Source organism: Plutella xylostella, chromosome 16 (assembly GCF_932276165.1).
Source record: "Plutella xylostella chromosome 16, ilPluXylo3.1, whole genome shotgun sequence".
In the NCBI taxonomy this organism is placed as follows: Eukaryota; Metazoa; Arthropoda; class Insecta; order Lepidoptera; family Plutellidae; genus Plutella; species Plutella xylostella.
The window spans coordinates 2,232,198-2,248,777 of record NC_063996.1 but is presented as its reverse complement, the minus strand read 5'-3'; the positions used below and the strand labels follow the sequence as shown (position 1 = coordinate 2,248,777).

The window sequence follows — 16,580 nt, the reverse complement described above, 5'->3', positions numbered from 1 at the left end:
AAAATATGTGTTAAAGATAACATAACATTTAAGATAACATTGATTCTGAATAATCTGAATAAATATACAACACAATATGCTATAGACACTAACCTAACCCCCCTCCCTATTCCCGCAGTGCGGCGTGATAGAGTGCGTGCCGAACGCCAAGTCGCGCGACCAGCTCGGCCGCCAGACCGACATCGGCATGTACGAGTACTTCCTCAAGAAGTACGGCGACGAGACCACACGGGAGTTCCAGGTACCTATCACATTATAAATGCATATTATACAAGCCTTGTACAAAAATACAATAGTTAAGGCGGTTCTCGAACTGCCCCGCATCAAGCTCCGTTTGCCGTAAATGGGTTAAATACGTAAATCGGCTTCAATGGGGCATGTCATAAAAAATATATCGAAATCTTCGTGCGACGACGCATAATCTGGCGTCCACTTTAGTCAAAGTGTTAACCGCTGAACCGTTTGACCGGTATGACTACGGAACTATACTTTGTAAAATAAAGTACCTACGAGTCCTATAACAGCTCCAATAAGTATTTTATTTGACATTTGTTTGTTTTACAACCTTTATTTACCAGGCATAAGGTCAATCAAACGTCATATTTAGGCTCATGCTATGTTTTACAAATATATCTTTTTTTAAGTAGTTTTACTAACATGTGTTTTTATTTATTGAAACTGGAACACAAGTAGCTTAAAAAACTAACATTAATAAAACAGTTATTAGAATTATAATTTCATTGTAGAAGCCTATTAAAGGTGTACCTACACAACATTCGTAAATTATCTATGACAACTTTAAACATGTCGCTTTATTGTACTAGTTTCAAAACCATGTCGCGTTTATTCCCAGGCGGCGCGCCGCTGCTTCGTGACATCGATGGCGGCGTACAGCGTGGTGGGCTTCCTGCTGCAGATCAAGGACCGCCACAACGGGAACATCATGCTGGATACTGACGGACACATCATACATATTGGTAACTAGTTTATTTATGTATGTAATGATACAAATAGGAGTCAATCATTGCAAAGGTCGAGCCTAAGAAGTAGGTAAGGCTATTGTACTCGGCCTTTCTTATATTTATCAGCCAGCAATCGCCTACAACTGACCTACAAGTATAACACTCTTACATCGGTCATCCTCATTCGACCTCCTAATACCCAGCCCGCTAACTAGTAACCCGCGAAACCAATATACATAGTGAGACTTCATTTTAAATATCGACGAATATTGATAGGCCTACTCGAGAGCATAGCGAGGAATACCGATGTGTCTTGAACGTCTTTATCCTATAACTTCCTTTAATAAAGTAACCATTTTATCCACCAACAATGGTTGGCTGGAAGAAATTGCGTTTTAGCAATAAGTCCACATTTCTATGCTTTTACTGTGTTTTCTGTTTTGTATACAATAAAGTCGTTAAGCCTAGTCAGAGGCCTTCGGGCGGCTTGAAAACATCTGACAGTCGGGTTGCCCACTTACCCGACAACTCTCTCAGCACAAGCTTGCTTGTGTTGGGGTCCACCAACCCGCACTTGGCCAGCGTGGTGGACTAGGCCTAAACCCTTCCTTCATTGGAAGGAGACCCGTGCCCCAGCAGTGGGGACGTAAGGGGTCGTGATGAATGAATACAATAAAGAACCGTTCATAAATAAACAAAACCTCCTTTTCCCAGACTTCGGCTTCATGTTCGAGTCCTCCCCCGGCGGGAACCTGGGCTTCGAGCCGGACATCAAGCTGACGGACGAGATGGTGATGGTGATGGGCGGCAAGATGGAAGCGCCGCCCTTCCGCTGGTTCTGCGAGCTGTGCGTGCAGGCCTTCCTCGCCGTCAGGTAATGGAGATTGCAGCAAATAACATACAATGCAATACATTATAACTTTATTTAAAACACACACAACATTTATGGACTTTTAGTCTGAAATAAATGATTTGAATTGAATTTAATAAATTTCGTTACAAAGTAAGAGTACGCCCAATAGGCGGCCTTACCGCTAAAAGCGACCAAGTAACCTACCAACCTTAACCTATAATAACCCTAACATACCTCTCTCTAACGAGGAGGATTTTAGTTTGTAAGGCTATCTTTAGTTCATGATAATGCCGGCGGTTCGGTTAGTTCACTCCTGAGTAGGTAAGGGGGCCGAGTCAGTCAGACGGCATTATTCGTCTGCATATTAGTATCTGTGATCTGGCTGGTATTTTGCCTAAATAATTAGCCCCGCTAACGCTAATGCCGCTCGGTTGCTTGAGAATTGTTGTTCTAAGTCAAACCTTATTTATTTTCCTTTTCAGGCCATACCAAGAAGCGATAATATCAATGGTCTCGCTAATGCTAGACACGGGGCTGCCCTGCTTCAGAGGTCAGACGATCAGACTGCTGCGGTCGCGATTCGCGCCAAATTCAACGGAAAAGGAGGCCGCAGCTTACATGCTGGCCGTCATAAGGAACTCCTTCCTCAACTTCAGGACTAGAACTTACGACATGATCCAGTATTATCAAAACCAGATCCCGTATTAAAAAGTTTGCTGTCGCTTCCGGTTGCGTTCCAAATTTGATTTTGTGGTTTTTAAAGATGCGTTCAAAATTATTTTTTTATTGAGATGAATCGAAAAAAATATTTTAACTTTCACATCATGAGATTATGATTGTATTATGTGTGTATTTCAAGTACTTATTGTAAATTGTAATATTATTGTGTTCTATTCGATTCCAGTGTATCGTACACCACACGCATACCAGGTAAAACATTTATGCGTACCTATTGTAGGTATTCAAATACCTAATGTGATGGTCAAAGTTTTAGATCATTTCAAAGAGGCTGGGTTATTTTAAGCTGAATCGTTTCATGACATGATTTTATGTGGTACGTTTATTAAATCTTAACCCCTTTATTCATAAAAAAAAGTTAGTGGACGCTTTAGCTATTGAACTGTTCTGCCATTCTCTGTTTTTTTTTATGAATAAGGGGGTAAAACGTTAAGGAGATAGTCAGATAGCCTCTGAAAAATTTAAAAAGTTTTTTTTGAAAAATATTAATGTTTATAAGTAGAAACTTTGTATTCAATTGTATTCATGGACAAAGATAGTCGTACGTTAGTATGTTGAAGTTAGAAATCAATGTGAAGTTATATGAAATATCTTTCTACATACAATTTTGAATGAACTACTATTTATTGTGAATGCAAAAATATACTATGCACTGTTGTTATTCTCATGCAAAATATATGGTACATATTGCAAAGTATTTTAGAAAAATGTAAATTTCCCTTCAAAAATATGAAATTTATCTAGCTTGTTTCTTAGGACATTGTGTAGGAATAGGGGTTGGTATAGGTGGTAGTAATCTATTTTTCCAGAAAAAGTATATCCCTTATCAAAGTATCCAAAGAAATATCGATATACCTAACAGAGGGTCCAGCTTTATGCATACAATGTAACCTCGACTCTATAGCGTGGTTTTAGAGGTAGTTAATACAAGCAAGCCGGTCTATTCTAGTGCAAATTAACAACAAATCTTCACAGTATTATATTTTATAAAAAGTATATTTTGTATAATTTGAATTCTCCATTCTAGACCGGACCCTTGTGCAAGCAAAGCTGGTATGAAACTCGAAAACAACATAATATGCTCTAGCGGAAAACACATCAACTACTTACAAGACCCGTAAACAGTTATACCGTACCAACATTAACATAGCAATATGTTTATAAACAGTGTGGCATATGGTTATTTATTAGATTTAGGGCTGTGTTATTTGTTATATAAATTAAGTTGGAGCTAGAATTGTAAAAATATTTCATTTTGTATTGCCATTGCCGTGATCTCAGAAGCAAAACCCTTCTTCATAGAGGTTATTAGAAAGCGTAATTTTTATACAATTGTACCTACCTAACTAGCTCAGAAAACCTGTAGTCCCGCTGTCCCCGTAATTCTTGTCCCCGTTAAGCGGGGACAACGGTACTTTCAGAAAATAAATAAAATCAGGCCCGTTGTCCCCGTTGGGCCTGAGCTCCTCAACGGGGACAGAGGCACTTAATGAAAAAATAAAAAATTAAACCCGTTGCCCCCGTTCTCAAAATAAACTTTAAAAAACACAAGTAGGTATATTTTTTGTTTCATGAATTTTATATTATCTTCACATCATATCACTTTTTTAGCATAGATCAATTCATAACTAACCTGGATGTTAATTTGGCAAAATGAACGTGTAATTTTTAACGGCACGACGAAATACTGCCGCGAAACAAAAGCACAGATAAAAAAAACACACACTCACGCCTTGTACTAATGTAATGTACTCCTTTGCGGGGTAGGCAGAGGTGCATTGCTGCACCCACTTTTCGCCAGAGTGTTATATGTTATTCCCAATGTAATAGGGGGCGGGCCTATTGCCATTTTACGGGCACATCCAAGACCCGAGAACAAATATCTGTGTTTAAACAAATATCTGCCCCAGCCGGGAATCGAACCCGGGACGGGACCTTCGGCTCAGTAGTCAAGGTACTCACTGGTCACTAACCATAACCACTACGCCATTCGGTCGTCTAAGATGAGTTTAATTTTATTTTGTGCTTTTCGTGCTAATAGAATTCGGAAGGGACAACGACTCGTAAAATTTTCACGGCCCGATGTCCCCGTTCACTATTGCCCGCAAATGGGACAACGGAACGAAAATATAATGACGTCCCGTTGTCCCCGTAACGGGGACACAGTTACGGGGACAACGGGACTACAGGTCAGGTAGTCGTGGACGGACATTTTTATTCATTTCTTGGTTGTACTTAAAATAATACGAACACAAAAAATTTAAATTCCTAAAAATATATGAGTCTTCAAATAACTTATTAGCTCCAACTTAGGTGTTACTATATGTGAAATGATTTATTATGGTTATGAATATTATCAAAATAATATATCGGTGTATAAACGAAATGTAATTAATCATAAATAATTTATTTTTGGGACATTCCTCTAATCACTTTTACTTGTTGTTGAATAAACTTTCTGGTAAAGGTGAAATCATGTTGTTTTATTCATTAGTACTTACATTTTATCCTAAAACTAGCTGTTCCCGCGCGCTTCGCTTCGCCTTAAAAAGTTTTCCCGTGGGAATTCCGGGATAAAAATTTGCCTATGTTCTTTCCCAGGGTCTAAACCGTATGTATACCAAATTTCAATCAAATCCGTTCAGTAGTTTTGGCGTGAAAGAGTAACAGACAGACAGACAGACAGACACAGTTACTTTCGCATTTATAATATTAGTTAGGATTAAAATATAATTTTGTAGGTAAAAGATTGGAAACAATAATTAAATTTTATATTTTATTCAAAGTCCATTCCATGGCTTTCAATATAAGACAGATAATACTCAACTTTCTTCATACACTTCTTCACTTTACTTACATCTAACTTTGAGAAATGATCTGAACCATGATCTTGGAACTTTTTGGTAAAATCATTTTTATTGCAACTCTTTTTCTCAACCGTTTTTACACTTTTCTGTGCAGTTTTGGCTTGTTTGAATATGCTGTGGAGGTGGGACAGAGCTGCTTGGCAGTAGAACGGTTTATTTTCTGTGCTTGGCCCTTGAAGGATCAGGAATGTATCATGTTTCATGGCATCCAGACTGGGCTTGTCTGTCTGTATCAATTCACTCTGTAAATAAAGTTATAGGGAAAGTTATTTTGTGTTGACATAGATGATAACTATCAATATTTCATTGTGTGTCCACTTTACTAATTATGTTTGGAGTTTAAGCTTTAAATTATATGTAGGTACTTATAAGTTATTAGTTCTGGGCAGTATTAAATCATTTGTATACCTTCAAACAATTCTGGGCAACAGATTCAACTGCAACAGATGTATCTTCAAAGTTAGTGTTGTTGTCCAAGTTGGCACAAATGTTGAGCAAATACACAGTCCCTTCTACCGGCTCCAGATCCCCGTTGAAGTATCTGATGATGAAGGCATATGATGCCAACACATTGGTGATGTTATTCTTGATCGCTGGTGATGGCTGGACACTCTGAAATGAACATTAAAATATTTTTTAAATCAGGAAGGAGAAAAAAACATTGAATGTACCAATAATTTAAAATGTTACTATTTAAACTTACCGTCAAAGAAGAGAATTGTGGTACTTTAATAATTGTTGGACAGTTTTTCATGTAATCCTTATCTGCTTTTGAATTTTCCATAATCTCTTTAACCAATTTCTCTTCTTCATAGTGATTCCACCATGGCTCCCATTGGGGTATGAAAGACCCAACATCTCCCTGGTTTAGTAAAGCCTCAAACTCATTCCTCTCGTCTTCTGTGAGAGCATTCCAGACTGCGTCAGCATCATCGAGGTTCAGTCCCTTCACCCTTTCTTCCAAGTCGACACAGTCCTCATCATCCGAGTCTATGCAGTTCTCATCTTCACCATTATCCAGGTTTTGTAACAGCTCATCAATGTCCTGAGCGCCCGCACCCTGCTCTTTATTCAAACGTTGTAGAATATCGATCATTTTTTGCCGCGACTCTTCGTCGGTGTAGTTTCCAGCCAGCTCTTCGTCCACGCATTCTTTATAAAAACTTTCTGAACAGTTTTGGTGGTTTTCTGATTTGTAGCAGTCTAGAGAGCAATAGTAAATTTCACAGCGGGGGCAACAGTATTTGCTTGAATTTTCATTGCATCTGAAATTTGATTTAAATAGGGTATAAGTAGATACTTAAGTAATATAGTTTGATATTAATATTATTTTGAACCGCTAGCTATTTTAGGTTAGACTGTACTTACATTCCGCAAACATTAAGGGAGTTGCTTTTCGATTCACCATCTGATATTGTAACGGAAGTATTCGCCATTTCATATAGAATAGTTAGTATGAATTCTCTGAAAATTTATTTAAAAACCAGATTTTTCGATTTTTTCTTCGGTTTTCTTGTTAAGTAAATATTTTTGTGGTATGGATTTGACAGCTGTCACACGACTCAACTCAGTTCTCAGTTTAACAAAGTACTCTGTGACTCAGACGTAAGTAGGTTTACACGGGGACAGTAGCTGAGCCAGTACCTACGATGCGATGGCAGTACCGCAACACAACAGCACTGACACCGTCTGACACGGCAGTCGACTGGAGACTGGAGTCAATAAAAAAAGGAAAAAAATGCCTTCTTTCTAAAAAAATATTTATTTTTAATCATCATCAAACAAACAAAGGATTAAAATCCGTTATAAAAAAAACCCCAGAGTAAATTAAAATTTTATGCTCATGACAATGACAGATGTCGCAACAACTTGAACAAACAAACAAATGTCAAATAAAATAAAACAGGGATTCGGTTTCGTGCGTGACTGGGGTACCCACGTGTTCCTAACATTCATCGCGATTTCGGACCTTTTTCAGTCCTTATTTACATAGTCGATACCTGTTTTTTGTTCTTATTGTGGTGGTGGTAACTGGTGAGTGTTGTGATTGTTCGTAAATCCTTTTTCCCTTCCTGAAATGGAGTTCCATTCAGACCGCCCTCCCGACCCTGACCCGCCAGATCTTTCGCCGGATATAATGTTGACAGACACTCCCCAAGAGACGCGAAAGCGCCCTAGGGATGACAAACAACCTTCGCAACAAGGTAAGAAAATTATCGTTAACCCAGACCTCGCGTCTGCCAGCATTCAGACAGTCTACACGCATCCAAGTCTCGACGCCACTAAGGTGTACGATGACAGCGATCCCGGACCATTTATTGTACATGTTACACAAGATAGCCCTTCAGGAAGTCCATCTTCTGGAACCCCGCTTAGGGCTATTAAGTTTGGACAGTTTCTATATAAACACAATATTTCTGACATCACCAGAGATGGTGTGAAAATGACAGGACGTAACCGCGTTACTGTAGAATTTAAGTCTGCAGGGGCAGCCAACAACTTTATCGACCACCCAGCTCTGTCTACTAACAAGTTTAAGGCAACTATTCCAACATACCACATCACCCGGATGGGTGTTGCTAGGAGAGTCCCAGTGGATCTCTCCATGGATGAGTTCGTTAGTTCTTTGGACCTTCCTCATGGATGTGGTATTGTTTTGAAAGCCCGGAGATTTAGCCGCAAAGTGATTGACAACGGAAATGTTACATATGTCCCTACACAAAGCGTAGTAATCACCTTCAGGGGACAACTCCTCCCAGAAAAAATCTATTCTTTCCGTGCCGCTGTAGATGTCGAGAGGTACACCTACCCAACCATCCAGTGCCATGCTTGTTGCAGGTTTGGCCATATGAAGGCTAATTGCCGATCAAAGCCACGCTGCTTCAAGTGTGCCCAACCTCACTTGGGTGAGACTTGTGATGCAGACCCTCCCACTTGCATTTACTGCTCAGGAAGTCATGCTTCCACTGACAAAAACTGTCCAGAACAAGCTAGACAAAAATCTATAAAAGTCATTATGTCTCAGGACAGCATCTCATTCGCTGAAGCCGATGCTCGACTTCCTAAGAGCAAAAAATCATTTGCTGAAGTAGCATCTTCTCAACCTAATGGCCCAGCTCTAAAAAAATCATACAAAAAGACAGTGACCACTCAACGCAGGCCTAGGTCTCCACTTTCTCCTGGCTATGACAGACTTGCCCATCAGGCCATTATCTCATCACCATCTTCCTCACTTCCTAATGGAAGTGCCCTGAATGTGATTACTCCGAATGACAACCTTTTGGATAACCTACTTTCATTAGTTGTCAGTCTGCTGTCTAAATTCAGCGACACAATACCGCCCCACGTAGCACTTAAAATTAGAGAACTCACATCCTTCAGCCAAAATGGCTCTGAACCCGACCCGGGTCCTTCAGTGGAATGCCCAGAGCCTTAAAAGCAAAAAACACGAAGTACTCAACTTAATAGATGACATCAGGCCCGTCATTGTTGCCATCTCGGAGTCATGGCTGGCACCGGGTTCTCGTTTTCGAGTTCCGGGCTACTCGTGTCTGCGGGATGACAGGGATGACGGGTTTGCTGGGTGCGCTTTACTTGTAAAGCGTACCCTTACCTTTTCCTCTATCCCTACCCCTCCTCACGGTCAGGAATTTAATGTTGTGGCCCTTAGGGCTTTAGACATTACTTTCGTGTCCGTGTATTTCCCTGATCCCCACCCCTCTCACCTCCCATCTTTTTATAATATAATTTCTTCTCTCCCGCAACCTCTTCTGATCATGGGGGACTTTAATGCCCACCATACCTCATGGGGTTCATACCATACTGACGCTTTTGCAATCGCCCTCTTAGACATGCTTGATACCTTAGATGTTTGTATTTTAAATGACGGGTCTCCTACCCGTCGAGTCCTCCCTCGTCAGAACCCAAAAAGTGCTGTTGATCTCACTTTCTCTTCTCCTCTTCTTTCAACATCAATATTCTGGAGGGTCCTCCCAAATACTTTTGGGAGTGATCATTTTCCCATCTCTATTACTCTTCCTACCAGAACCAGCATTCTTGCTGATACATGTGCCTTCCCTAGGTACATGATAGGCAGGAATGAGTGGTCCAACTTCATCACCTCTGTGGAAGATAAACTCAGTCTGATCCAACCCTGTACTAGTGACAACTTTCTTTGCATATATGACCAGTTTGAAAAAGCTCTAACATCCTCTGCCAAAAATAGAAAATCGCGTAAAGGCCAAAGAGTCTCGCCTCCTTGGTGGGACTCCGACTGCTCCTTGGCTATTGTCGAACGCAAAAATGCAGAGGATGTCTACATTGCTAATATGAGCATGGAAAACTTCATCAACTACAAAAGGATAGCTGCACGTACCAAACGGCTCCTTAAGAAAAAAAAGAAACAGGGCTGGATCAGATTTTGTGAAAACCTTTCACCTAGGTCTCCCCCTTCTCTGGTGTGGAGATACATTCGCCGATATCGCGGTTCCCTTAACGTCGAAGATATCTTGAGCAACGATCCCTCTCTATGGCTAGAAGGGTTCAGCGATAAACTGGCTCCACCATATGTCCCACACTCCAGTGCTCTCCGCCCCCCACCAGCTCTCTTACCATCTTCAGACAGATTGGATTCTCCATTTTCTATGGATGAACTTCAATCTGCTTTATCCGGTTTAACTGATTCATCTCCAGGTATTGATGGCATCCCATACTCTTTCCTTTCAAAATCAAGCCTCAAGGTCAAGCATGCCTACTTGGAGCTGATAAACTACTTCCTTGAGTACGGAGTTACTCCGTGCTCATGGAGTAAGCAAATAGTCGTTCCCATACTGAAGGCCGGAAAAGACCCCCGTGATCCTAACTCCCGACGTCCTATCGCCCTCTCCTCTGCTTTGGCGAAAATCTTAGAGCACTTAATCAAATGCAGGCTCGAATGGCTAATTGAGAATAGAGGAATCCTAGCCAAAACCCAGTTTGGGTTTAGGAAAGGGATGAGTACTCTAGACAGCCTTGCAATACTTACAACAGATATTCACATCGCATTTAAGAGGAAAGAATACCTTGTGGGTGTCTTCCTTGACATAGCGTCTGCCTATGATAATGTACTTCTTCCTGTGCTCAGGCAGAAAATGCGCCAGCTGAGCATTCCAGTGAAGCTTACCCGTCTGGTTTGCAGCCTATTCATGGAGAGATCCATCTACATAAAAACCCCTACCACTTCCCTTGACTCCCCAAAATTTGTTTGGAAAGGCCTCCCCCAGGGATCGGTCTTAAGCCCTCTCCTTTACAGCCTATATACTTACGATCTAGATAAATCCGTTGACTGCTTTTGCGACATTCTACAGTACGCTGACGACTTGGCCCTCTACTATGCTTCTCCCTCGTTAGGGGAGATAAATGTCCAGCTGAACCTGGCTCTTAGGTACCTCACGGATTGGCTGGATAGACATGGGTTATCTCTTTCTCCCACTAAATGTACAGCAGTGATCTTTACTAGAAAAAGAAACATCCCAGATCTGGATGTTGTTATTGGAGAGCATTCAATCACTGTGTCAAACAAAGTTAAATTTTTGGGTGTGATTCTGGATTCCAGGTTGTCGGGTAGCCATCACATGAACTACGTGGCTCAGAAGTGCGAGAGGGGTGTCAACGTCCTCAGGTCACTGTCAGGTGTTTGGTGGGGCGCACATCCATACTCTCAGAAGCTACTGTACAACGCCATTGTTCGAAGTCACTTTGATTATGCCTCATTTATCCTGGACCCCTGCAATAAGGCTGCATTAGAAAAAATCGATAAGGTTCAGTACAAGTGTCTTCGAATAGTGTCGGGTGCAATGAAATCTGCCCCCACCAATGCCCTTCAGGTTGAGTGTGTCGACCCCCCTCTCCCGCTGCGGAGACAGTACTTGTGTGATCGGTTTTTCCTCGGGATCTGGCAGTCAGAGTCCCATCCTTTACTGTCCAAGCTTGATACCCTTAAGCGGCTATGTAATGCTCAAGAAAACCATGGCCTTTCCTTCCTTCTGAAATCTTATATTTTTGCTACTAACCTTCCACATCCTACAATTAAATTTAACACGAACCCTTTGTTTAGTGTTCCCTATGATGCCTTGGTTTTTCAGCCCAATGTTGTTATGGACTTGGGCATTGTGAAAAACTCTCCGGGGGCAGAGAAAACATTGACTCATAAACTTCAGTCAGAGTGGCCTGGTTGGCTTCCAGTCTTCACAGATGCCTCAAAATTTTCAGATAAGAGCAATGTTGGTCTAGCTGTCTGGCTTCCTAAATACAAAATTACCCTCAATTTCAAACTCCCCCCTGAATCCTCGGTCTTCACGGGCGAGGCTACCGCTATTCTTGAGGCACTTCTCTACACTGAGTCTCACAAACTAAATAAAACTATTATCCTATCAGACTCTTCAAGTTGCTTACATTCTATTATTTCATTCCCATTTAAATCTAAATCTAAATTTCCTATCATTCTTCAAATTAGACAAACTCTCTTCCGTTGCAAGACTCAGGGTATTGAGGTGGCTATTGCCTGGATACCTGGCCACAGTGGCATCATTGGTAATGAGTGTGCAGATTCCTTCGCTAAGGATGCCATTAGCTTGGGCCTGGATACTCATTACCAAAATTTTGCCCACGACCTTGCCTCGCTCGCAGGACCGAGGCTTGATAATTCCTGGAAAGAGTCCTGGGACGCATCCAGGAATATTAAAGGTAAGTATTACTCCTTAATCCAACCACACATTCCCAAAAGGCCATGGTTTTTTAGAGCAAGACTTCTAGATAAACCGTCAACCTCGACAATCTGCAGACTCCGCCTTGGTCATGCGTGCACGCCTGTGCACCTGGCTAGGATTCGGGTGCGTGATAGTTCTGTGTGTGACTGCGGCACCAGCGAAGGATCTGTTGACCACCTCTTCTTTGAATGTCCCAACCTACAAAGTTCCCTCTATGATTTCCTCCCCCCTTCTATCCCAAGACCTGTAAATATCAATTACCTACTAACACTTGTACATACTCCAATCGCTAACATCCTGTACAAATTCCTCAAAACTAACAATATTAAACTATAAATTTGTTTGTGTTCACTATATATACTAAAATTTTACTAACCCTATATTTGTGATGTCCTTGTATAAATTGTGTACGTCTGTTTCAGGTATTAATCTTGTAAATATCTCTAAATCACCACCGTAAAGACAGTTAAAAACATTGTGTGTATCTCAACACTAGCGTAATTGGCCGGATTTGTTGTGTTAGTCACACACGACATATAGCCACAAACAAGATTGAATTGAATTAAAATAAAACAACAACAAAGTTTTGTTGTTGTAAGTCAAACGGAAACTCGGGAACAATACTTCTCTGTCCAAACTATTATTAATAGAAATACATACAAACTCTAGTGAATTTAAATTAATGCAGAATGCGGTCCCGTTAAGAACATGGACCAGCCAGAAATTATTGAAGACTTTTACGGTGTCTACCTACTTTATTGCATTAATCCAAAATTTAAGGGTCGCACTTACATTGGTTATACGCGAGACCCTAACAGAAGAATCAAGCAACACAACAGGGGGACCTGGGCTGGCGGGGCCTACCGAACTAGCAACAAAGGGCCTTGGTAAGTTTAAAATAAATTATACTTATATAAAATTCAAAAGAATTTTTAGGTTAGCAACTTTTGGCGCGCTTTTATTTTTCCTCATTTACTTACTTTCTATATATCTTTATTAATACAACTACTAAGTTCCTACTGGAAAAAGAACATAAGTAAGTACGGCAACTTGCCATAAGTACTTAAATTTCCATAATTTAATATTTTTTTATTCTGTATATATGTACGGTGGCCTGCGCCTAAAAGTATACAGGCGGAGTTTTTAAAATAGCGATCTTAAGCACACATGCTGCTCAAGCACATCCACATAAACATCACTGCTACACACATCACACACAACACGTCCCCGGATTTATAAAAGATGTAGCTGGTACCTTCATCATCAGGGATCGCTATTTTAAAAACTCCGCCTGTATACTTTTAGGCGCAGGCCACCGTACCTACTTACACGTTTATTAGTTCTAGCCAAGGTAGATGAGACTAACGTTTCTAACAACGGTCATACTTATCATGTTTTGTTTCCAGGAAAATGGTGATGATTGTCCATGGGTTTCCTAATAACATCTCTGCACTACGGGTAAGTAGGACATTTCCTCTGCTGGATGTAGACCGGGTTTCTGGGTGAGGATGTTAGTCCTTCAGTCTGTAGAGTATTTATATCTATATGTAAGTATTTAAGTATACATAATTTTTAATTAATGCATTAGGTGAGGCAAAAGGTTGGACAAATGCAGGCCTACTCTTCAAGGCATGATTAGGGATCTCAGGATCTGATGATGATACCTTCTTACTTATCTATTTTATGCTTACAGTTTGAATGGGCCTGGCAGAATCCTACAACAACAATCAGGCTTCAGCATTTAAATTTAAAAAGGATTCCTAGAAAGGAGACTGAATTTAAATTCAAACTGAGAGTTCTAACGGAAATGCTCAGGGTTGGTCCATGGTGCAGACTTCCTTTGACAATAAGATGGCTTGAAAAGGATTTCTTTGAGGAATTTGAGGTATTTATTTACTTTTATTTATTTACTTACACATAGTTTAGACTTATACTTAGATCTTTGAATAACATGCTTAGAGTAATAAAACATGTGATTTCTTAACAATATTCTGATGATAAACCAATGTACTCAGGAGAATACACATAAGATAATGAGGAGATAATTATTTTCTATTAAGTTCTTAATATTTTTTCAGCCAGAAAGAAGACCACCAAAACACATGACCATCTGCAATGGTCCTGTCAAAAGTAGGAATCTCAAGAAACAATCAGAGGAGCAATTCTCAATTCAAATAGAATGTTTCATTTGCTCTCAGTATATCACAGAGTTAAACACAAAGATTACCTGTCTGAATCCCGATTGTGAGTTGGTTTGCCATATCACATGCTTGGCTGAGCTGTTTTTGACTCCTGGGGAATATGTTCCCATAGAAGGACAATGCCCATTTTGTGATGTAAAATTAAAATGGGGTGATCTTATAAGGAAAATGAATGGATGCACTGAACATGATAAAAGAAAAGAACAGCTTGATGAAGATAGTGAAAAAGATGATGGGAGTGATGCAGAGAGTGACAAAGGTGATAATGATGATGATGACGATGATGCTGATATAGTGTGCACACAAGACAGAGGCTTTGTTGATAATCCCCCATGGTTCCTAGATTGTAATGAAGATCTATTATGACATCGTGGTTATAAAATAAATTATTTGCAGTATTTTAAAGTTAAAAAATGATTTATTCACTTCCTTAGCTATATTAAAATTATTTAAATACTTACCTAATATAATTTAAATGCACATATTAAAATGTCTATTTACATAAAATAATAAATTAACAAAGTCTCAGAATATTTAAAAGGTAATAAAATTAACAACTTTTTAAGCAAACAGTAAGCTATTAACAGGTACATAGTTAACATAAACAAATTCTCACTGTGCAACCAAAGAATACTAACAGAATGAATTACTTAAGTGTTGATTTAATATCATGAGGGCCCAGTTTGGAATATTGGTAACCTACTCTTAACTCGAGAGTGATAAGGTCGAGAAAAATTCTTAAGTTACTCCTCACAAAACGTCGACTGTACATTTGAAAAGAAAATAGTCAATTACTATGGGTAATTGCACCATGACGGTATTGCGGGCGCGCTTAAGATGTTATCCCGCATGAAAAAGTGGCTTTGCATTTTAAATCACTGCTTTTATAAGTTTTTACAAGCACTTGAGCTAACTGTGCATTTATCTATGCATTATTTTACACTAGGCATCACTAGTAAAAGTACCAATGACGAGCTATAGCTTCGTTGGTATGGCATAACTGTTCCCAAACCTCGTTTCAGATAAGATGATTCCTATGACATTATGGAGACGTTTTGCGGTTTTGGAGAATTCCCATGATTAAATTCTATAGATTTTGTCTATCGACTTACTTATCTGTAGAATGAGTTGTAGTAGAAAGTACTCATGAGTACTTATTGTGAAAAGTCACACTCACAGAGCTGAAACGAGGATTAGTTTTGTGTCACTTTCGTTTTGGCGATTCGATCCAAAACGAGAAACATGGAATACCTAGTGAACTATGCGAATGTAATACAAGTAGGTACCTACGGTTTATTAATAAGAATAAATGCATAACATGAGTTTACTATTGCATGCTTTAAAGTAGGCTCAGTCATTAGTAGGTTTCTTCAAATACGATTGTAACTATGAAAAGTCTAAAATAAATTAAGTAAGTACCTACTTACTTAACATTTCAGTATAACTAATACTTGCCTGTTTTTGAACTAGGTAGTAAAATAAATACTTAAATAAATAGGTAACATCGTTAACAAGTTAACTAAAAACTACGTCACATAGTATACCTACGTACGACATCAACATCTTACAGAAATAAATGCACTTTAAATTTGGTATAAAATTACTACCTACTTACCTACAACAAAAATACATAAATAGGTAATTACTACTAAAATATACAGCTTACTTACTAAATTGTTTTGTTACACAAAAATGTCTAGTAATCGTCATCATCCCCCCCGAATATGTCGAAGTCGTCATCATCATCATCAGCCCCGGGCGGGACCAGGGCTCCGTTTAGCACTTCACCCAAAGGTTCTTCAAATCCCATCATTTTGGCGACCCCATACACTAGCCTCATCACGAGGAGTCTCGTGAAATCCACTGGCGTCGTCTCCTTCCTCTGCAACACCAGCTGCTTCTCCGTAGGATAGTCCTTCACTTTTTTCCTCATTTCACAGGAAGAGATCAACAAAAGCACCACGAACGCAAAAAAGAAAACGGACTTCATTTTTGTTTGTTTCCCGCCAAAACAGCGGCACTAAAAAGTTTGAAAAATGGCGCGCACACAGATTGTCTATTGATTTATTTTTTTATCGCATATTTTTTTTGTAAATCGAACGCGAGCGCTCAGAAAGTGAAGCCGGCGGTCTGTCAGCAAGAAAGTAACGGAATGTCGTATGAACGAATGGAGCTGCTTGCGCGTGTGGAGGAGTGCGTGATAGCTGGTGGTA

The 16,580-nt window shown here is 39.8% G+C and overlaps 3 protein-coding genes across 3 annotated transcripts in view; 2 read left to right on the top strand and 1 right to left on the bottom strand.

Annotated features, from left to right (window-relative positions):
- LOC105389419 (phosphatidylinositol 4-kinase alpha) overlaps positions 1-3,358 on the top strand; it is a 41,962-nt gene extending 38,604 nt beyond the window's left edge. Inside the window, exons 36-39 of the mRNA XM_048626145.1 lie at positions 119-241; positions 854-977; positions 1,677-1,836; positions 2,298-3,358. Coding sequence (XP_048482102.1) covers positions 119-241; positions 854-977; positions 1,677-1,836; positions 2,298-2,523 — 633 coding nt within the window. The 3' untranslated portion in view covers positions 2,524-3,358. The remainder of the gene's footprint in view (positions 1-118; positions 242-853; positions 978-1,676; positions 1,837-2,297) is intronic.
- Positions 3,359-5,315: 1,957 nt separating this feature from the next.
- Positions 5,316-6,967, bottom strand: LOC105380469 (zinc finger HIT domain-containing protein 2). The gene is made up of 4 exons (XM_038118258.2): positions 6,789-6,967; positions 6,124-6,685; positions 5,829-6,032; positions 5,316-5,662 (listed from the first exon to the last, which is right to left on the bottom strand). Exons 1-4 carry the CDS (start codon positions 6,854-6,856, stop codon positions 5,330-5,332), a joined length of 1,167 nt encoding a protein of 388 aa, XP_037974186.2. The 5' UTR covers positions 6,857-6,967; the 3' UTR covers positions 5,316-5,329.
- Positions 6,968-12,735: 5,768 nt separating this feature from the next.
- Positions 12,736-14,774, top strand: LOC105380473 (structure-specific endonuclease subunit SLX1 homolog). Its single transcript, XM_038118729.2, has 4 exons — positions 12,736-13,053; positions 13,573-13,624; positions 13,860-14,051; positions 14,245-14,774. The coding sequence occupies exons 1-4, from the start codon at positions 12,875-12,877 to the stop codon at positions 14,731-14,733; spliced, it is 912 nt and encodes a 303-aa protein (XP_037974657.2). The 5' UTR covers positions 12,736-12,874; the 3' UTR covers positions 14,734-14,774.
- Positions 14,775-16,580: the final 1,806 nt, after the last annotated feature.